We start from the raw sequence: 21,438 nt of genomic DNA on the forward strand, positions 1-21,438 counted from the left end.
AGGCTCCTCCAGCCGTTACTGCCAAGTGCTCTGGTTGCACTCCTCACCCGTGGCCTCTGTCCTGGCAGGGCGTGCATGGCCCGGAGGTGGGAGTACTGCCCCACCGTGTTTCTCCCCAGTCTTTGGGACTTATTTTCTCCAGTTTGCTGGTGGTTTTCCACTTCATCCTTTGGAGGGACCATTCTCTCTGTGTTTCGCTAAGCACTGAATGGGGACTGAAGGACTCCCTTTCTTTTCATTGTCTTTAGCCAGAAGTGGATTTCCCCGTCCCTCCAGGAGGAGGCAGGAGTCAGGAGTCGGTGCAGAGCCAGCTCCAGGAGCCCATCAGCATGCCCCAGACGCTGACCAGCACGCTGGAGCACATCGTGGGCCAGCTGGACGTCCTCACCCAGGTAGGCCATGACGTGTGTTTATCCCACGTGGCCTGGCATCTGGACCATTTGAAGGTGGGCCGCAGGTGCTATATTTTTAAAAAAACATAATCATAATGGACCTACTTTCCAGCCCAAATTAATGAAATTGCAGTGCCTGCCCTGAGATCCTGGTTCTCAGGGCCATCTGAGCCTTGGCCAAGCCACTGGTCCCCAAAATCACCAGTGCTGGATCCTGTAGGGTGTCCCCTCCCAGGGCTGGCCTGGGCCACAGCAGAGCTTTGAAAGAAACACTGTCCATTCATCCCACTCATTGCAGGGTGGGCACTCCAGGGACATGCCAGGGAACTGTGAGCAGTGAATCAATGCATCTGGGAGTCCAGGCTCTGGGTTTGAGGGTTTGAGCTGGCACTGCTCTTATCCTCCATGCAACCTTGGCGAAATCCCTTCGGCTCTCCAAGCCCTGGTGCGCTCTTCTGTGATGTGCAGTGGTCATGCAGTGGTCATGGACTCCATGTCCTGTTTGTGGTCAGGATTAAAGGAGATGAATCTTTGGGAAGTATTTGGCTTACTCCTGGCTCTAGGTAGGTGCTCAGTAAATGGTAGCTGTGTTGCTGTGAGCAGTGTCATCAGCAAGATAGGCGTGGACTCCAACCTCTGGAGCATATGTACATCTGGCAGTTTGCAATACAGAAAGAATCACAGTGCAACAGTTTCCCTAAGAGCAGAATGCCCTGGCAAGAGGGGGCAGCCAGTACCATGGGCATGAGAGTGGCCCTGGCAGAGGGAGCAGCCTGCCTGCAGGACTGGGGGCCACTGGCACATCTAGGCAATGAGCAAGGCCCAGCATGGCTGTATGGGGCATGTGGGGGAGCGGGGGGCAGGCCAGGATGTAAAGGGTATCAGGCCCCTTCCACACCTGGGCTGTGGGTGTAGACCACCTTCTTCTGTGACAGCTCATGGGTAGACCAAGGGTATGAGAGGACTGCAAAGGACCCTTGAGTCTCTTACAGAAACAGAGCTGAAATGGCATGGCATCATTTCTCTGTCTCTGGATCTGGAGCCAAGTGAGCAAAGCTCCTCTGCGTCATGTCACATGGTCCACGGAGTGTCACAGCATCCCAGCTGGTACTGCACACCTTGGGCCCAGGGAAGAAAGGACATTTGAAGGGAAAGGTCAGACATTGGTGGCTGGGGATGGGAGGGGGAGGGGTACAGGACAACTGCAGGCACATCAGACATTTCTGAAAGCCTGTTAACCCTTGAGAAGATGGCATGTGCTAAGAGAAGTAGGAGCAACGTGCATATCCCCCACCTCAGACGCATCAGAAACTGCCGAGCCTGCCTCATGTTCTTCACAGCCTTGTCAAGTGAGAGATCAGGGGAGGTGGAATCAATTAGAACTTTATAGGATAAAATTGGAAATTAAGTCTGAGAAGATGGTTAAAAATAGCTTCATTGGATCGCTTCATTGGATCACTTCATTGGAGTATAGCACTAAAAGCGTTTCCTGTCACTGTGTTTCAGGGATGCACACTGGAGGTTTTGTTATGTGTTAGCAGTTCTGAATGTGATAGTAACTTTGTAGAAAACTGGCATCACAGAGAATAATGAAGGCTCTCTTGTGGCCTGGGCCTCTGGCCCTGGGTCTCAATGGCTCTGTGGGCACCCTTGTCCTACCTCACACCGTCCAGCCCCTTTGCAGATCCAAACAGCACTCCACCCCCAACCAGATGCCAGTCACCTGCTCTGCCAAACAGTGTGCATTCCTGAATGTTCCTGACGGACTTGAAACATCCTAAGGAGGAATCTTGGTTTCCACAGATGAAGCCCCAGTTGAGGCCTCAGCCCATTTCCAGAGCAGTAGAAGTACATTTGTGCTAACCAGCATGGTGTCCTTAAGCTTGGTTCCTGGTTGTTTTCCAGACATACCTCCTCTTCTGGATTTGGGGCTCTAGCTGAGGTGTCCAAGCCACAGCCAGAGCTATGCCCTGTGGGCTTGGGCATTCACTCCTCTTGGAACCAGCTTGGCTGTGGGCAGCCCCCTCTCTGGAGGCTCCTCAGAGGCCTAAGAGCCAGGTGACCCTGCTGTGTATAGCTGCCCACGTAGATTGCTTAGCCGGGCTCTGAGCCTCTTTGGTCTGTATTGGCCTTACACGCTGCCCCCTCAGTGAGCGCTTCTCACCATCCTGATGTGCCTGTGTGCTCTGGAGGGGTGGAGGTGTCTCAGCTACCCTAACATGGACTCCTGCCTCAGAGTTGTCTGAATCATGCTGTTCTCTGTCTCACCCCCCTCACTGCCCCTTCCCTCCCCCTCAAGGAAGTCTACTTCAAAGAGGCTTCTCAGGGGGAAGCTGCCTTCCGGGGCCTTCAGTCCTCCATCCCGTAGAACATCCTCCAAGGAAGAACTGTGGGGGCTGTAGTGGCTGGGGATGTTTATTGAGTGAGTCACAAAGCCTCCAGCCCCTGGGTGACATGAGCAGGATACCCCGTTGTGGAAACTCACAGTTCTCAGAGCCTGTCTTCCTGCTCCACAGGCTGGTGTGACCCAGTGATTGAGTCCTCCTCTCTGGATGTTCATGGTCCATCTGCGCCAGTCTGAAGGACCAGTCTCGGTCCTCTTCAGTGGCATTTCTATGCAAAGCAAAGGCCTGGAGGTCGGTCAGCTGAGTGCACGCCCATGAAGAGGGATGACTCAGCTTGCTTGGGCAAGGTGCTTAATCTCTGGGCCTCAGTTTCCAAATCTGGAGAATAGTGAGTAGCCACCTCACAGGACTCATGTGAGGATTAGATGTGTTAGCTTGTGTGAAGCTCTTTGAACAGTGCCTAGCAGTGCCATGTGCCGCCCCTGCCATTGTTCAGGCCCTGGCAAGGGTGGCAGGGGTGGGGGTCACAGCGGCACCAGAAACAGCCTCCCCAGTTCCCCACTGTCTCCCTGCCCAGAAGAGCCATGCCTCCGCCCTCACAGTGGGGGTGGCAAGTTCCCTACATTGCCTGAGCCCTCTCTGTGTCTGGGGCCAGCAAGCTGGCAGCATGGCTTCTCTCCCAGGCTGATAGGCCCATCACTCCGGGGGAGCAAATGCTCCTTGGGCCATGTGCAGCATCTGAAATCCAGCCCTTTGACTCCCCAGTTGGGGTTGTACCATTTTATTTTTTCAGAGATGCCTTTTCTATAAAGTGCATACATTGTTTTTCAAAAGTGTGCCCATTCGGGGAGATAACCTTGGAATGCATTGCAAGGTTCACAGGCCTTTATCCAGCTCCCAAGTGGGTGTGCTCTTTGGACTGGCCTGTCCTGGCAGGTCTCCCTATGGTCTTGTTTTAGATGGGAAGTCCACAGAGTGAGGATCACGTCCTCATTGTCATCTTCCTCCTCCCACTGTTTATCTGAGACCTGCATCTTTCCAAAGGCCTTCCTTCATGGCCCTCATCTCATCCTCCCACCTGGTGCCCAAGAGCTAGCATCATGGCAGGTGCAGACAGGGTGTGAGTAATGGCCTGCTGGGCCTGGACCAGCCCAAGGGGCCAATCAGCCTGGGACTTCTCCAGGATCCTGGGTGATCCTGAGCTCAACGCATTATAAGCCAGGGCTCCCCAGCTTCACTTGCTAGATAGTTTTGGTGTAGTCAGGGATGACTTCACCGAGGAGTCCACCTGCAAGCCAAACTTGATCTCTCTGAAAGTTAAGGCTAGATATTCTTGCTCTGTGATCGCAGAGTCTGGTAGCCCTTAGGTCCCTGGCCAGAGCGTACACTCCCTTGCCCTGGCCCTTCTTTTTTTTTTTTTTTTTTTGCCCTGGCCCTTCTTTGTGTAGGAGACACCTTCTTTAATCCTGTGAGGTTTCTGTGTGGGGCTTCACTGATTGTTCCACTGCTTTCCTTTGGACCTTGATCCCAGCTGGGTGCCATGTTCCGAACAGCTGGGGTCTGTCTGGCCTTACATATCCCTACCAGCCGTGGGGAGCAGTGTGAGCCACCTGCCCATTAGCTTGGACACACCTGCCCTCCTGGATTTGAGGACCAACCCCATCATTCATCACCTGGGTGACTTTGGACATGTGACATTGTTCCCAGAGCCTTAGTTTCCTCCCTTGGGAAGTGGGGACAGTCCAGCCAGCTTATGTCCTCTGAGCACTATTATGAAGCTCCTGGTTAACTGGATGTGCTAGACCGGCACCAGCTCTTCCGTGAAGCAGAGCACGAAGTTAATGTGTTCCCAGTGAAGTATGGGAAAGTACCGGGGTGGCCAGGTAACACAGGAGTGTCAGGAGTGGACATTCCACAGGCCTCTGCAGCTGCTGGACTTGAGTCCCAGGAGTGCCCTTGAGGTGCCAGTGAGAGTCTAGTGGTCTGGCTAGGCAGTAGGATGAGAGGGAAAGAAAGAAGAGGTCTTTCCCCAGGTCTGGGTTGGGGGAGCCCAGGAGGCGATGGGGGACTGGAGTGTACAGGGGCTATTGAAAATCAGGGATGGGTCATGGGGCCCATTAGATGGGAGCCTTGAATCTGGACCCAGGCATCAGGCCAAGATTGAAGCTCTTCAAAGACATATACTTATCGTATAGCTATTCTTTGAATACATAGACAATAGACATATAGCTATTCTTTTTTTTTTTCAAAGATTTTATTTATTTAGTCATGAGAGACACAGAGAGAGAAAGAGAGAGGCAGAGACACAGGCAGAAGGAGAAGCAGGCTCCATGCAGGGAGCCCGACGTGGGACTTGATCCCGGGTCTCCAGGATCACACCCTGGGCCGAAGGTGGCACTAAATCGCTGAGCCACACGGGCTTGCCCCTATAGCTATTCTTTGAATCTAGTTATCATAATGGTTTTTGGGGAAAATGTGTTTGCTAACAGTGGAGTTTAGATTTTTCTTTTTTTCTTTTTTTAAAAGATTTTATTTATTTGAGAGAAACCACAAAAACAGGGGGAAGGGCAGAGGGGGAGGGAGGAGTAGTCTCCCTGCAGAGCTCAATCCCAGGACCCTGAGATCATGACCTGAGCCCAAGGTAGATGCTTAACTGACTGAGCCACCCAGGCGCCTTGAGTTTAGGTTTTTCTTTGGAGACTTTTTGCTCCTTAAAACCCAGCATGGGAATTCTCAGCAATACTGGGGCTGAGGTCATGAGTGGATACCTCCCTTCCTCTTGTGACGCTGTCTTCACACACACTTTAGAGAATGTATACCTATTCTATGGCTACCACAAGTCACTGACCTTCTGGGCCTGCCCCACGTCTTCTCTTCCTGAGAAAATTCACTTAACCTTAGAGGCCTACGAGGTCCAGAAAAAAAACCCCAGCTGCGCTTCTGTCTGTGTGGGTCTGAGAAAACCTTGGTTTCCTCCTGTAGAGGAGGAGAGCCTTTATGCACTGCCCATGTGCCCATCCCATGGGGTAGGCAGCAGAGGTCAGCACCCCACCTGGGGCTGGGATTTCCTGTAGGGTCTTCTTTCCATGAGTTGCTTTCATATCTCCCCTCCCCTTGAGGAAGGACTCCAGGGTGGGCCCCATGGCTGCCAGGCCTGACTCCTTGGTAATGGGCATTCGACATGTATCCAGACAGAGGCCCTGACCTTTCCTCTCATGTTCTTCTGGGGGTGCATCAGATGGTCTAGGGGTCCCTTTCACAGATGTTGGAACATTCACCAGTGAGCCAGGAGAGGCTACTTTCCACAACTAGCCTAACTGCATGAGCTCACCTCCTGCGCATTGGCTCCCTTTGCTTCCTTTGCGCCTCCTGAGTGACTGAGGTTCGGGTGGTGCTGGGAGTTGCAGAGTCCCTAGGCCTTCCTCAGGGGCAAGGGGTGGGGTGCTGAGGCACAGTCAGTACCCAGGAGCTGGAGAGGCCACAGCCAGGGCCCTGGGCCCAACAAATGGCTGGGTGGTTTTGCCTCAGAAGCCCACAGCAGAGTTATTTTCGACTCCAGTTTCACATCTTGCTGCTTTTTAAAAATACCAAACCATGAAATTCCTGCTCCAACTATGTTTTTTTATGGCACCCGTGCTTCAGGCTGGCCACAGCAATGCTGTGATGTCACGTTCAGGTTCCTGTGACTCACCGGGGGCTGCTGGGCTCCAAGACTAGAACATGCATGCAGTGGGATGCAGGCGGGGGCAGGCCCACCCAGCCCTGCCGGTTTGGGCCTCTGACATTTGAATTTGTGAAATATCCAGGTTGTAACTCTGCTGGACCTAACTCAGCAAGGCTAAGGATTTTTGTCTTGTGCTTTGGGGAGTCCGATAGAATGGCCTGGGTTTTTGTTTTGTTTTGTTTTGTTTTGTTTTGTTTTTGTTTTTGAGACATCCTGACCCTCCCTCCCCTGCACAATCCTGGAGGTTCCCTGTTTGATGGGCTGCTTGGGCAAGGCACCTAGTTCCATGCTGGCAGGGAAGGTGGGAACGCAGGGCCTGCCGAGCTGCCTGACCATTCTCTGGGGCTTTCAGTGTACCTCTTTCCTGGGCAGAACAACAATTGTGCAAACACTCTATAGATTTTAAAGCACTTACGCCATTTTAGCTGGGTTCCAACTCTCCCAGGTGCACCCAGACCGAAGTCTTTGGGAAGGTATAGAGTGAAAGTCATCCTGCCCAGCCGCCCTTACCCCCTGCCAGGATTCCTGTTTATAGAGTGTATGTAGCCCTTTCATGTCACTTGGTACACGCAGGCAGTGGGCCCTCTCTCCACATTAGCACATCTGGCCACCTGGCCTACATAGTCCAGAAGGGGTCTAGCTGACCTCTTCTGTATAGATATTCAAGAGCTGCCCTTGGGCCAAAGTCAAGTTCAGGACAGTCTGAGCTCCCACCACTTGGGGTTTGGAGACAAGAGATTTGTTTTTCCTCTGTCAAGAGGCTGCTTCCTGGGGACAGGATACTCTGTGGTCTGTGTCAGAGGCATACTTGGGTCTGACTCCAGCTAGTTGCAGAGGGGCTGGGCCCTGGCCTTTGCCCAGCCTGTTGCTCTTTTAGGCAGTTTATCCATAGGCTCCTCTGGCTTTGCAAAAAGCAAAGGTTGGGGCAGCCTGGGTGGCTCAGCGGTTTAGCGCCACCTTCAGCCCAGGGAGATCCTGGAGACCGGGGATCGAGTCCCACATTGGGCTCCCTGCATGGAGCCTGCTTCTCCCTCTGCCTGTGTCTCTGCCTCTCTTGTGCATGCTCTGTGTCTCTCATGAATGAATGAATGAATGAATGAATGAATAAAACTTTAAAAAAAAAGCAAAGGTTGGTGCTGCTAGCAGCACTCAAAAGAGGAGGAGCTCGTGTTTATTATTACACAGGGTGCTGCATGGCAGCTCCATCTTCTCTGCCATCTGTGGTTGTGGCAGAAAGCACCCTTCCCCAGAGAAGCTACAGATCGAAGGCCCCCACCCACCAGATGGGCTTGGGATGGCTGCGGTTACCTCTGGGGCCTGGGAATGTTCACAGTCTTAGGAGATTTCTCCTGTGAGGCCCAGAGCAAGGCTGGAGCTGAGGAGGGGCAGGGCAGGGACTGGAGCTGGATAACAAGGCCCATGCAGGGGTATCTCATTCAGACTGACTCTAGGATTACTCCCGAGGAGGGAGGAAGGGGACACTGGGTGGTTTGCTCTCACTCCTCTGGGGACCCACGGGCTCTCTAGGAAAGGGTTAAGTCCTGGCCACAAGAAGGGGCCTAGGAGTATTCTGGTTGACTGGCAGTCCCAAATAGGCCTCCGTGGCTCTGTGATGAACGAAGTCACAGCTGGCCCTGTGGCCATTTGGCATGCTCCCAAATGAAGCACCACTGGAGCAGGATCAGGGAAAGCTACTGTCTGGCCTGCTACTTCCTTCCACCTGTCCTGTAGAGGGCCTTCTCTGGGCCTGGACCGCTGGTATAGTGGAGGAGAAAAAGCAGAAAGAAGCTTTAAACTTGGTGAGGCATGGCTTCTGGGGGAGAAGTTCCATGCCCCCCTTTCTGATTTGGGCCCAGCTAGTGGCTCCAGATAACCATCCAAGATGAGAGGCTAGGTTTCATATCATGGATCAGTGGGTCCTCGGCAGGCCAGGGGAATTCTGTAAGCCCTTCTTCCCTGAGCTGGTCCTGTTGGGCTGGGGCTACAGCCTCACTTGCCAGGCTGTACTGAGGCCTCCATCAAGCTGCCTGACAGTCTGTCTGACTTGGGACGATTGTGTTTTATCAGGTTGTGGTAAATTAACTACCACATTGGATTACGGATTGTTGGAAAAGTCAACTTCCGAAGAAATGGAATGCAGAAGGTGGCCAAAGCCAAGATTTGCGCCCCAGGCTCAGCCCTGTTTGGACTCAGCATGGGGTCAGAGTACAGCAGAGCTCTGGCTGAGGGGCGACTGGCATCCTGCATCTTAGGGCCTGTCCTGGTTAGACGCTTGTCTCCCTGGTGGCCTGCCCAGGGCTGACAAAGAGATGAGCTTGAACTCAGGCCAGTGTTGGTGGAATATGCAGCTCAGATCCTCCATTCTGGTGTGGGTAGCACATGGTTGTATGGATGGTGGTGAGTGGACCCACTCTTTATAGCTTCTCTTTTGGGGGTAAGTAATAATATGGAAAAGCATGTGTTCATTTAAGAGGAGTTGCTTTTAAGCCACAAGGAAGGTAAATTAGCCAAGATTCCTTAATCCCATGGCTAATCCACCAGTAGAAAATAGTGTTTCATGTACTTCCCGAAGAGAGCTAATCCTCAGTAGAGGTGGGGGCTGGGGGATGCAGAAACGTCAGAGAAATCCTATATCCCTGAGATAATGTGAAACAGAAACACGGACCTGTGGGCTCAAGGGACAAAGGCTTGTTTTGCGTTGTTAGCAGCCAACTGGGGGGTGAAAGGGGCTGGTTGAAAAGACAGTTGCCAAGCTCAGAGAGATTGGAGGAATTTCTTCAGGAACACATTTTGTTGTGCATCAACTGTGTGTGATCCTGGACAAGTCAGTCTGTCAGACGTCAGCATGAGAGGGAATCTCCCGTTTCTTCCCCTATGAAGTTCAGGGCTTGGAGCCGTTAGTCCTCATCAAATCAGGCCTGAGGCGAGAGAGGGAGGAAGCAGGCCGCTTCCTGGATTCCCACCCCACTTGGTGCACCCCCACATCCTGCTGAGGCCCAAGCCAGCTGACAGGGGCCCCTCTGGTCTGCCTGCCCCTCCAATCCCTCCCCCATTAACCCCTCAAGCTCGCCAGGTCCAGGGCCCAAGCTTGGGAAAGTTCCTCACCAGTCCAATGGGCTTATCCTCAGAGTAAGGCCACTCTAGGCCCTGGAAACCTGGGCTGTCTGGTACAAGACCTGAATTCTCTGGATCTTCATGGTGCTCAGGGCTTGGCATTTGTCTGTCCCGCGCCCAGTATGCACCTACTGTGTGCCTGGAGCTATGCCTGGAAACAAAGACCGCAGTGAGCCTGTCCTCATGATGCTGGCATTCAGACTGACGGATGTCAACAGGTTGTCAAGGGCCAGCATCTGCACCTTTGACTCAAGGGCGCCTTGCCACAGACCATGGGGTGCTAGACAGAGCGGGGAATGGGGAGGCAGAGCCTTGGGGGGTGGGAAGGGCTAGGCTCGGACTAGCAGCCCCCACTCCCAGGAAGCCATGCTGGTCCTTCCGGCCCCCATACACCCCCCACATTTAGCCACGGGCTGGCCAGGACACCATCAGCAAGATGGAGCCCTGCGTATGCGCATGTGCACGCACACACAGACATACAGCAGCAGACAGCCGTTGCTGGCAGGAGATGAGGCGGAGCTGTGCGGGCGCTGCGCCTGGCAGCCCCATTTTGTTTTGATAGCTCACGAGACCCCACAGCAAAGAGATTCCCCTTTTCTTGCATCTGTTTTAGATCTTTAAAATCTGAGTAAAGTCAAAACCATGCTACAGGGGAGATTAATTCCACATTTTTCCATCTTTGCTATGAAACCAAAAGAAAGTTAGTTAAGACATTCTGGGCGGCACAGTTGAGATGGGGGCATTGAGCCAATGGCCAACGCCAGGATGTCCCCTACAGCCTGGCACGAGGGTCCCCAGGGGTGTGGCTGGGCAGCTGTGCCCTCTCCCAAAGCCCCAGGGCGCCCGGGACCCTACCACCAGGAATCTGGCTTCCGTGTTGGGGGGAGGGGGCTGGGATGTCCCAGCCCCTGTGGGAGACCGCCTGGAGGAGCCCAAATCAACCACAAGCCTGGAAGTGATTAAAAGGAACTTTCCGTCACAAGAGAACTTTAAGGGGCAGCCAGACCACCACGTGCTCTGATGGCTCAGCCCCTACCAGGCTGGACCACGGGTGCCTCCTTCAGGGCCTCATCTGTGCCCAGGGCCCCCTGCAGCCCAGAGCTCAGCTGTGGCCCCGGTGAGGTAGGGAGCCGTGCTGCCCATGGTACACCCCCATGTTCAGAGCAAGGGTTCCTTAATAGTAGCTGTATTGGAGTGGAGCCTGGAGAGATGCACTGTATAGATGAGGAATCTGAAGCCTAGAGTCCAATAACTTGCCCACGGCTGTTTAGCAAGTTAGTAGTCGAGTTCAGGTTTGAATCCAGGAAACACAGCTCTGGAGCCTCACAGGACAAAGGTGGGATGGGGGTTACTGGGACAGCATTTTCCAAGGGCCTGCACCCGTGCTGTGATCAAGACATCCTGGGAGAGGAGAGGAGGGTGGGCACCGAGTGTGGGGGTAGGACCATGAGGACTTCTGGGGGAAGGGGGTTGGAGTGGGGCTTTAGGTAGGTGGCTTTGGTCAGCAAGAGCAGTAGTAACAGGCAATGTGGGCCTTGAGTCCGGCCTTTATCCCGGCTCCTGGACAGAAAAGGGGCTTGGCAGAAGGAGTGTGGAGGTGAAGGGTGACCCAGGAGTCCCAGGACGCTGAGGGGGAAGGTGGGGCCTGAGCAATACAGTCACAGAGAGGGAAGTAGCTGGGGCCCACCTGCCACAGACTGGAGGCCCTGGGGCAGGGGCAACTGGCCCGAATCAAGCCCTGATTCAAGGGCGCTGCCCAGCCTGACCGAGCAGCCAGAGGAGTCATGGATGGCATGGTCCACTCACCTGATTGGCTTCCTGCACCCCATCAGGCTTCCCTGTGGCTCCCACCCACTGTTAGCACCCCACTGTGCTCAGCATTCCCACCGCCCTCTCCCAGCCTTGGCCCAGTGCTGCCTCTGCCCTGCATACTTCCCCTCTCTCCCTCTGACTTTCGCCCCACTCTATAGCCCTGGCACACACCTGCTCATGTGGCACCCCCGACCCCAACCCCTTCACCTTTTGCCTCGCTGCCCATCCTGCCCCCTACAGACGTTGATGGCTCAGTCTCCTGGCTTCCTGCTACACCGCCAGCACAGGGCAGTGTTAGTTCCCCTCACTGCCGTGCCCCCAGCCCGACAGAGTGCTTGAGGGGGGCATGTGGCTGGATGTGAACTCTCTGGCCCAGCCACCCTGTCCACCTGTCTTCCACCCTCCAGAGAAGCCCAGGAGGGGATGTTGATCATAAAAACCACCTAAGAGGGGCTCCATGCTCCACCTAGGGCTCTACCTAGAGCAGAAAGTGGACGTGAAGAAGTCCCCTGGCTGGGGTCGGGGGGCTGCCAGAGGGAAGGGCCGCCGCAGTGCTGGATGGGATGGGGGAGGGCTGGGGGAAGCCTAGAGCATAGCCTCCACGTGCAGCAACGTTCTATAAGGAACTGGCCGAGTATCTGAGAAATGCACATAGAATGGCTGGCTGGTCTCCCTTGGTCTTTCTCCCTCCTTCCAAAACATTACTCACTGTTAGTCGTGGCTGAGCAGCTTTGCCAAAAGCCTGCCCAGACAGGACCAGTGCTATGGCCACACCAGTGCCTAGAAGCCCCACAAGCCAGCATCTGTTTGCAGCACCTGGCAGACCTGACAAATGTGGGAGTGTCAGGAGGGCCTGTTGGTGTACTGTGGCCCCTCAGGGCTTTGTGGAAGTTATAGCTCTAGTTTTCCTTACATTTGCACGTGGGCTCCACAGGAAAGAGGCTTTCAGCAAAGGTCGTAGTAGCAGCAGCACTCTGGGTGGAGGAGCGGCTGCCGGAAGGCCCCTGGCTCAGAGCATCTGCCCTGGGTCTGTGTTCTGAAGTGCCAGCTCATTCCCTTCCGTTTCACCTCCAGCTGTGCCACCACTTGGCCATGGTCAGTTCTAGGACTGAGAGCCTCTTCTCCCAGACTCAGTCTAGAACCAACTCTGAAAACTAGCCACAGACATGCAGGAACACCTTCCTCAGGCTATACTTGCTCAGACCTGTGAGTGTGATAAGGCAGTGCCAGGGAGTGGAGACTTCCCTGTTCTGCCCCTTTCTGGTTAAGGGCCCTGGGGCGCCTCCTCCACCTGCCTTGTGGCCACCACACTCTAACCTGCTCAAGCACTCCAGATGAACCACATTGACCTCCCTGATAGTTCCAAGTGTGCCATGTTCTGTGCCCCAGGGCCTTTGCACCTGCTGTACCTGGCATTTGGAACACATTTCCTTCAGCCTGTCGTGTGTTGTCACCTCACAAAGCCTTGGTCAGCAGAGCTGGAGCTCTCCTTCCCGGGTCCGCCAGCCCCAGCATCAGCCGTGTCTGGGGCCTGGATTTCAATTGGAGGTCACTCTCTGTAAACGCATCCTCCTCCTTTTCTTCTTGCCTTCTTCTCAAACGCAAGTGAAAGGGGGATGAAAAAGAGGCCTAAAAAGGAGATAGAAATGAGGAATAGAGGAGAGAGTGGAGGAAAAAAAATGCATGACAAGCCCTCCTCAAGAGGAAACCATTCTGAGGAGAAATAAGAGGCCAGGAGGGCTGAAAGAAGGGGAGGTCGTGCCCTGAGGAAGTAGAGGGCCCGGGAAGGAGGCAGTCCACTGGTGAGAGCAGGGACAAAGGAGGAGCTCAGCAAGTCCAGGGAAAGCATGATGGTGAAACTGGCAGGCAGAGATTGGTCACCAGAGGACTGCACACTGCTCTGTGAGACGAGTGGGGCCTCTGTGTGCTGGGTGAGTCCCTTCTGCCCTTCTGGTGCCTTTGTTGCACCACTTCGGAGTGGGTGGGAGTCATTCAGGGAGCACTGGACTCTCGCCTCTTGCACACGATGCCCGTGCAGAGCCCGTGGGAGCATCCTGGTTCCCCAGCCCTCGGGCAACAGGGCCAGGCAAAGGCCCTGCAAATCCACATTGGCCCCCGGCAGCACTGCAGCTGCCTGAGTCCATCAGGAGTGGAGGCTGTCGCCTTGGCCACCCAAAAGTCAGTGGAGATGCACTCCCTGGGCTCTGCCCCAAGCAGGGCACCCAGACTGGCCCGTTTAGGCCCTTGGTGGGTGCGGGGACAGTGTGGGAGTGGGGCTCAACTGTACCAGCTGCTAGAGCCCCGCAGCCTTGGGCAGGCACCTGAGGCCTTTGTGCCAGTCGGGGAAAGGCATCTAAGGCAGCAAGGTACAGAGCCATGGCGTCTGTCAAAGTGTCCCCCATGTTGTGTTGTCTCCTACTTGGAGTTGGGGGCCCTGGGTGCCAGACATGTGGCTGAGGCCTGGCATTTTGGTGCAGCTTCTTTGAGCATCACTAAAGTTCTTAGGGGACTAGAAATCTAAGCCTGTCACTTTAAAATCAGTTATTTTTATACCCCACTCAGAAGGCCCTTCGGGTGTTACATGAACCGTCTTACACATCTTGAACTGTGAGTGAGAGAAGCCGCTCGCCTGTTAATGTTGCCTTGACGGGACAGATCAGTGTCTGCTGTCTCCTAAGCAGGAAAATGAGGATTCGAATAAGATGCCGTTGCTCTCCTCTCCCGGGAGGATTTTCCTCTGGAGAGCTCAGGCAGCCGGCAGGCTGGAACAGCGTCCCTGCCCCCAGCCAGAGCTGGCTGCACTCTGGCTCTTGGATTTGGCCCCCAGCTCCTCCAGCACCCTCTTCACTGGCAGGCCCCCTGCATTGGGCTGTCCCTTCCTTGTCACGCATTGAGGGCCAGGCTGCCTCGGATCCTGTCTGGTGCCCAGGGACCCGTGGGTCCACTGCTCTCCCCCTGCCCTGGAGTCCCCCCCAACCTCCCCCACCGTACCCCCAGCAGTGAAGATGATGTCAGTGATGCAGACTAGCCATGCTGCTGGCCCAAGTTCACTGCCGGACCCTCACAGGGGCCTTACACTTAGTCTGTTCTGCCTGGAGCCCGTTGTCCACCTCTCTTGAGGGCCGTCCTGTCCTGTGTTCGGTCCTGTGTTCAGGGCCTCGGGGCACATCCCTCCTCCCATTTGCGACCCAACTTACCAGGTGGTGCGGGCCCATACCGTGTGGCTGTCCCGGGTCTAGACGTCCCCTTGTGGCAGCCGGAGGGGTCTGCCCCCCCACTCAGCCTAGGACTACCAGCACCATCTTTTGCTCTGAGGCACAGCCTGCAGGCCCTGGTCCCATCTCCCACTTCTGGGAAGCCGTTCCTCACCCCCACACTGGGCCTTCCTCTGCTCCATCCCTCCTGTTAGTTACTTTCCCTGCCCCCTCAGGGGTCCGTGCACACTGATCCTTTGGCCCCAGTGCCCTTCCAGCCGTGCTTGCCTGGCAAACTTGGCCTTTGCTCACCCCTCCCTGCCCAGCACCGCTTCCCTGGCCCGGACCCCTCTGTTCTTCCCAGCACACCCGGCTGGTCTGTACTGCTGCCCAGCACTTGCCCCTTCACCCCAGGGCGCACCTGCGGGCCCAGCTGACTCTGTGCGTGCCATCATCACTCTCAGTGACTCAGGCCTGCACAGGAGTTGCTCGGTGAGGATGGGTGAGTGAAGAGATTCTGGGGCAAGGGTCTGCCAACTTTCTTAACAGTAAATACCAGGTTTTGTGGATCATAGGGTCTCTGTCACAACTGTGCAACCTGCCATTCTAGCCAGAAAGCAGCCATAGACGATACCTAAACAGATGGGCACGATGATAAAACCTTATTTACAAAAGTAGGCCCCCGAACGTGCCAAGCTTCAGTCTAGAGAAACAACAGAATACGTTCAGTGGCAAACAGGAATGTTTCCAAGAACACCTTTCTCATGACAAGGGCCATGGCTTCCTGGAAATTGCCAGTAACAGCAGCAGAAGATGGTTCAGAAACAAGCCCCCAGGTGACCCTCTGACAGGTGTGACTTTGAAGATGAACTTCTGGGTCTCCCGTGACCTTGCCCTTGAGGCTCCCTCCATGGCTTGCAGGCAAAGGCTGTCATGTTTGAAGTAGATGGTGTTGGGCAAGGGGTGACAGTGTCCAGGCATGGGGTCTGAATTCTGCTTCCTGTCGCCATGGTTCAGGGAGAGAGAGATGTCGTATTTAATTGAACTCCATGTTGTGAGGGGCAGGGCATCCGGCAGTGACCAGGGTGCGTTCAGTTCCATAGCGTGTTTGGGAACTGAGCACTGAGGCTGAGAGACACCGCACCCCAGTGAAAGAAAGCATCGAAAATTCAAGTGTCCAGGGAGTTGCTCATCTAGTATCTATGAAAAGGTTATTGTTGTTATGTCCCTTTTGTCCATATAACGTTGCCTTTTTATAACTTAAAATTGTGACTTTCGTGAGAATTCCAAACCTTAGGGCTCAGTCAGGTGAGAGACTGCTTTATGGGGCTCGGGGGCATCTGAGGCCTGGGAACTGCCTGAGGGTGGCCTGATGTTGTGAGGGGGCTGCTAGAGGACCCTGGGGGTTATCCCTTCCCACTGTTGCTGCTCATTCCATCTGGAGCCACCTGGCCAGGTGGCCTAGACAGGCCAGGTAGCTGCTGGTGGGTAAGAGCAGAGATCCACAAGTTCCTCCTCAGGCTGCTTGAGTTCGGCCTTGGTTGAGCCATGCGGGGGCATGGTGGGGGCAGGGGGAGCACACAAACAGGCCTTCTGGGGTTATAAGGCCAGTAGCCCTCAGGCATATGGGGAAGAATAAAGCCAGGCCTCACTGTATGTGTGCCTGATGGGGACAGAGCAGAGGTGCAGCTCTCAGGGCCTTAGCCCAAACTCTGAAGCCAGGCCACCGAAGTTCACAGCCCTGGTTTGTTATTTATAAGTTGTGGGACTTGAGGCAGGTTGCTTAATATCACTGTGTCTTGATTTCCTCGCCTGAAAATGGGGATGATAAAGGCTCCTACCCTGAAGGATTGTTGAAGAAGAAACTTTTCCATGAAAATGACACCCCCTGCTTTATAAAAAGAGAACTAAGGAAAATGTGCAGAGCAGAGACTGCCGGACAACGTTCTAATGTACGAATAGCCCAAAATCGTCCTCCTCTCCCTGTCCCGTCCTTCCGGTGCAAACGGGTTGGGTGGGATCAAATGTGAGCGCAAAGGACCTGGTAGACTTCAGCCCTGGATGGTGGCTACCACTCAGCATCTTGGCAGAGTATGCCAGGGGCATGGGGGAGATGGGAAGTACAGACCAAACACAGAGGTGATGACTCTTCCAGAGTCTTTCTCCTCTGGAAAAGAAATGGGAAAATGGCAGGGAAAAGTAGGGGCTGCAGATTTGAGGACTAGTGGATTTCAAGCCTTTCTGTCTACAACATGCCATGCAGCACTCCCTCAAAACTCCCAAAGGAAGGGCCCACAACCAGGCTGGCACCCTCCTTTCAGGGGGCTGGATTTGAAAGACGTGTGTGCCTTTGTGTTTAAAGAAATTTTAATATCGACAAATGACATATTTCTACCGAGCTGAAGTATGGCCCCACCATGGGACTAAGTGGAGGCCCTTGAAATGCGTGGCTCCCCGGGTATTGACATTGGCCCAGCACCTACTGCCTCCACACTTGAGAATTCGGTCCCTGCGAAGAAAAGTTAAAAGGGGTGGGGAGGGGGTGGGCAGAGAGGAAAAGCAGGCTGGCTCCCCCACTGTGACCTGGAGTCCGGGGCCATCGGAAAAAGTCTGGATGAGGAATGATTTTGGAGCTTGGCTCAGCGCAAGTTTCACAGCAGCCAGTGGAAACTTCCAGGAATGCTGCTCTGGGCCAGCCAGGGGCTGTTTCCGCCACCACTTTTACGAGGTACAGACCCCTCCACAGCTTCTGGCCAGCTCAGGGGTGGGTGTGTGGCTATCTCTTTCAGCCCAGCTCTGCCTCTCAGCTTGCAGTGCACCTTTTCAGGCTCAGGCCTGGACTCCAGAGGGTTCAGAGCCCCTTCAGCCCCGGCCAGCTCATTTGGAAAGGGCCAGCCGCCAGGAGGAGCAGCCTCCATGAGCAGCTGACATCCGTGCGGGATGCTGTGAGAATTTATAGCAGCCTGAGAGGGGAAACTCCCTCCCAAAATGTTTCAATGTTTTATTAAATGTATGAAAGGAAAGTTTCCTTTTCACTGGACCAAGGCCCAGAACCTCCTTGGAGCCTCAGGGAAGGTGGCAAAACCCTTTGGGAAAGCCCACAGACAAATGGGGGCTGAGCACTGAGGCTGAGAGACTTTCTAAAATTAATAGAAAGTATTGTTTCTTAATCTGACCCCTTTCTGCTGGCTGTAGGCTGCACAGCACAGAGACCAAGCCTGCCTCGTTCATAGCGGACTCTCCCAGTGCCTGGTGCAGGCCCGGCGTGCACAGGCCCTCGCCCAGCCCTCAATAAGGAGGTGAAGGAGAGCTCTGCAGTCGTGACCAGCATGGGTCAGGCTGGGCGAGGACGGGGGTTGGCTCTGTGACTGGTGGGCAGGCCCTGGGCGGGAGTCCCCTGATGGGCAGGGGGCCAGCTGCTCTCTGGGGAGCACACTCCCAGGTAGTGCTGCCCCTCTGCCAGCACTCTGTCCAAAGCCAGAGAAGGTGGGCAGGTTTTTTGCAGCCTTGTCTAGCAGCCATGTCTGCAAGATGGCCCTGGCCTATGAGGCACATGCAGCCCCAGCAGCTGGGGGCATCTGGCAGGCCAGACAGCCAGGTCCACAGGCTGGCATGCTGGGTGTGCAGGAGAGGCCAGGGAGCTAGGGCTCAGCCTCTGGAAACCAGCATGATGACAAGCGTTGCCAATGTGGGTCAAGCTGAAAAGGGCTGGGCACCATCCTGAGTCACCTCATAGTCTCCAAGACTCCTATGAGCTTGGCACTGTCCTTCCATTACGGAGGAGCAAAGGGGCTCAGAGATAGAGTTAGGGCCTAACTCCCTGATGGCGAATTTCCTGTAATTCCTGTGCTCTGATGTCTCTGGGCAGTGGTCCTCACTGGACTTGGACAGGCAGAGGCCCTCCTAGGCTTAGGGTTGCTCAGTCACTCACCCCCCAGCCCGGGAAGCCCTTCCTAGTGTAGAGGTGAAAGGCCTGAGGCATGGGCAGGACCCAGGTGGGGTGCCTTCGTTTCCGGGTAGAGTTTTCTTACCTTTGGAATGGAGATGGATGATGGTCTCCAGTTGGTTGTGGACAGAGCCTAGTCCAGACAATAGAGTGGTTCTGCTCCAGACTCCCAATCTAAATGCCAGACTACTGGGGAATCCTGACCCTTGATCGTCTTGGGGAATGCCCAAGGGCTATGGGACCTGCTGCCTACCTCCTTCATTGTGTCCTGCCCTCACCCACAGACATCAGAGAGCAGCCATCCAGAGCCAGGAGGGGACATGAAGGTGAGAACTGTCCCCAGGCAGGACAGCGGGCTGAGCAGCTGAGCAGAACTGGCTGAGGGGATTCCCCAGGGCAGCCCCGGAGCCCCTCCATCCTCAGAAGACTGACCACCATTTATTTTGCAGACAGTCTCCATCCTAGAGCAACGGCTGACACTGACGGAAGACAAGCTGAAGCAGTGTCTGGAGAACCAGCAGTTAATCATGCAGAGAACAACACCATGATCAGGGGAGCAAGAATCAAGAGCTCGGTCGATTTTGGGGGGTGGCAGGCCAGGGATTTGTACTATGGGACTTGGGTAAATAAACGAAGGGGATTTGGCTCTGTGGGAATCCCATCTATCCCTGAGCCCCAGAGGTTATGCCCTTCTCTCCTCCACCTGCCCTCTGCACCTGGAGGCTCTCCTGGCAGTGGAAGGCCCCATAGGCAGGGCCTGCACTTGCAGGATGGACTGTGTTTGGTTTAATGTGAAGGAGTCACTTGAAAACGTTTGCTACCTCAGAGTCCTGACATGCCCTGAGATCGCTGCTCCCGGCCAGAGGCGGTAGCCCCAAGCCCCCTTACGGAGTTTGTCCCCCTTTCTGCCATATGATTGGCTCTTCCCACCCACAACAGCTTAGCAATGGCCTGCCCATGGGATGGGTGAGCCAGGAGTTTTCTCCAAATCTGACAAAAGGCCCAGCATGGGCCCATCTGAGTCAGGTTTACCCAGGAACAAGCACTCAGGGAGGTGGTGGCTTTGCAGTGGCCTTGACTTCTGCTCCACACCTGTTCACTGGGACTGGTGGCTTCCTCCTCTGTATGCATGAGGGTGAAGGAATCTGAAATTAAAACGGATTTGATGGAGCTTGTCATAAAAGTGGCTTGTTCTGAGTGAAACCTTATTAGCTCCCCCATCCCCATTAGCTCCCTTATGCCATAAGGGGAGAATGAAAGCAGTGGCTTTGGAGGGTCCCTGCTAGGTCACCTCTGGAGCCTGGGACACTTGCCTGCATCTGCTCAGGGAAGCGGGAGAGCAAGAACAGCTGGAGCCCCTGCAGAGCACCCAACCCCCTCTGGCTGGCCCCAGCCAGCTTCATCAGTTGGGTCCTGGAGGACTCTGGCACCTGCATTTCCATTTACTCATGAGGGTTCCCACAGCTCCTTCCCATGCACCCGCGCAGGGAGAGCCAGGCCAGTGTTTTCCACATGTCTAGGTTGTGTCCTTCGGCATTTGGCTTCTTGGGTCCCAGCCAGCCAGAGATATTTATGCCTCCACACACCTGCGCTGCTCTGGGGGGCCCAGGGGCAGTGTTAGAACTTCTCGGGGGCTGTGTCAGTACCACACAGCTAATGAGGCTCCCAGCCTCCGCGGCTTCCAGGCGGGAGCAGAGCCGGAACGCCTCGGAGCTGGATGAACGGTGGAATGGGGAAGCTGCCTCCTGCAGCGGGCTGGGGAGGAAGCCGCCGGCCAGGCCCCGGCTTCAGATTCTGCCAGTGGCTGGCCGTGTAGCCTCAACACGTTGCCACAACGTCTCTGAGACTCAGGTTCTTGTTTAGGCGGCAGTGGTCGGCACCCCTCGGGGTGGTTATGACACAAGCCATGAGTGGGGAAGAGGCTCTTGCTTGCTCGGGCTCTTCCGGGGGTTCCTGGGGACCTGCTGAGGCCTCCTATGTGGCCCTGTGTGTATAGAGGAGCTGGGCAGGCCTGCTGGTCTGAATTGGGTAAGGTGCTCAGATGCCCCAGGAGGTCATGGGCCGCCCCTCCATAAAGGCTCTTAGGGCATCTGAGCAACCCTAAGTGAGCCTGCTCAGGGTGCTGCTTGGGAGGCCAGCCTCGTCATCCCCTCCCATGCCAGCTGTCTTCTTGCTTCCAGACCTGATGCTGGAGGTCCCAGTATTGGGGCCCTGGTGACCTGAGCAGCCAGCCCAGGGGGAGGGTCATCTCCAGAGACACGAATGGTTCCCCTGACGGGGGACAGCAGGCCAGGAACCAGGTCGCCAGGCGTGGTGTGGCAGCTCTTGCCCGGTGCGGCCAGGCCAGGGGTGCCGTCTTCCTGCCCTCAGTTTCCACCAGGATGGAGTTTTGAATTTCTCTGTGGAGAAGATGTGGATTGAGAGCCTGTTAGGGATTTGGGAAGTAGCCCGGGGGCAATGGTGTAGTGTCTGTCCCTGGAAGCCCCTCCCCTAGTTAATCTGCCCCCCCTCGCCGCACCCCTTTTCTTGTGGGATGTATCTGCTTGCTCTGAGACAACCAACCCTGGGCTCTCCCAGGTGGAGGCAACCATGGGCTGAGAGGCAGGGCCTCCTGAGGGGTTTCCTGCACTCTCACGCGCTTGCCCGGAAGGAGCCACCAGCCAGATTCGGAGTTTGGGGGAAGATGGCTCTTGGAGAGCTGCACTTGTCTTTGAAACACCAGAGACCCACCTCCTTCCAAGCCTGAGGGTCAGTGTGTGTCACATGCAGGAGGCAGAGCCACGAAGGGGCCAAGTTCTTCCCCAGAGTTCCTTTTCTTGCTCACGTGGGGCCTGACTCAGGGCCTCACTGCTCTGAGGATCTAGGGGCCCAGATTGTCCTGAGAGAAAGGGGACGGGACCCTGGGGTGCTC

General features: G+C 55.2%; 1 protein-coding gene across 10 annotated transcripts in view; it reads left to right on the forward strand.

The window, feature by feature from the left end:
• POC1A (POC1 centriolar protein A) overlaps positions 1-19,183 on the forward strand; it is a 67,372-nt gene extending 48,189 nt beyond the window's left edge. For 4 of the 10 annotated variants that reach the window (XM_077858682.1, XM_077858675.1, XM_077858678.1 and 1 more), the window contains 4 exons: positions 249-392; positions 17,777-17,880; positions 18,812-18,853; positions 18,977-19,183. In XM_077858682.1, the coding sequence (XP_077714808.1) occupies positions 249-392; positions 17,777-17,880; positions 18,812-18,851 (288 nt within the window). In that variant the 3' untranslated portion in view covers positions 18,852-18,853; positions 18,977-19,183. Of the gene's footprint in view, positions 1-248; positions 393-2,908; positions 3,085-17,776; positions 17,915-18,811; positions 18,854-18,976 lie in introns of all 10 variants that reach the window. The other 6 variants (XM_077858680.1, XM_077858681.1, XR_013357869.1 and 3 more) reach the window with 5 other exon arrangements.
• The last annotated feature ends 2,255 nt before the right edge of the window (positions 19,184-21,438 follow it).

Source organism: Canis aureus, chromosome 19, assembly GCF_053574225.1.
Source record: "Canis aureus isolate CA01 chromosome 19, VMU_Caureus_v.1.0, whole genome shotgun sequence".
In the NCBI taxonomy this organism is placed as follows: Eukaryota; Metazoa; Chordata; class Mammalia; order Carnivora; family Canidae; genus Canis; species Canis aureus.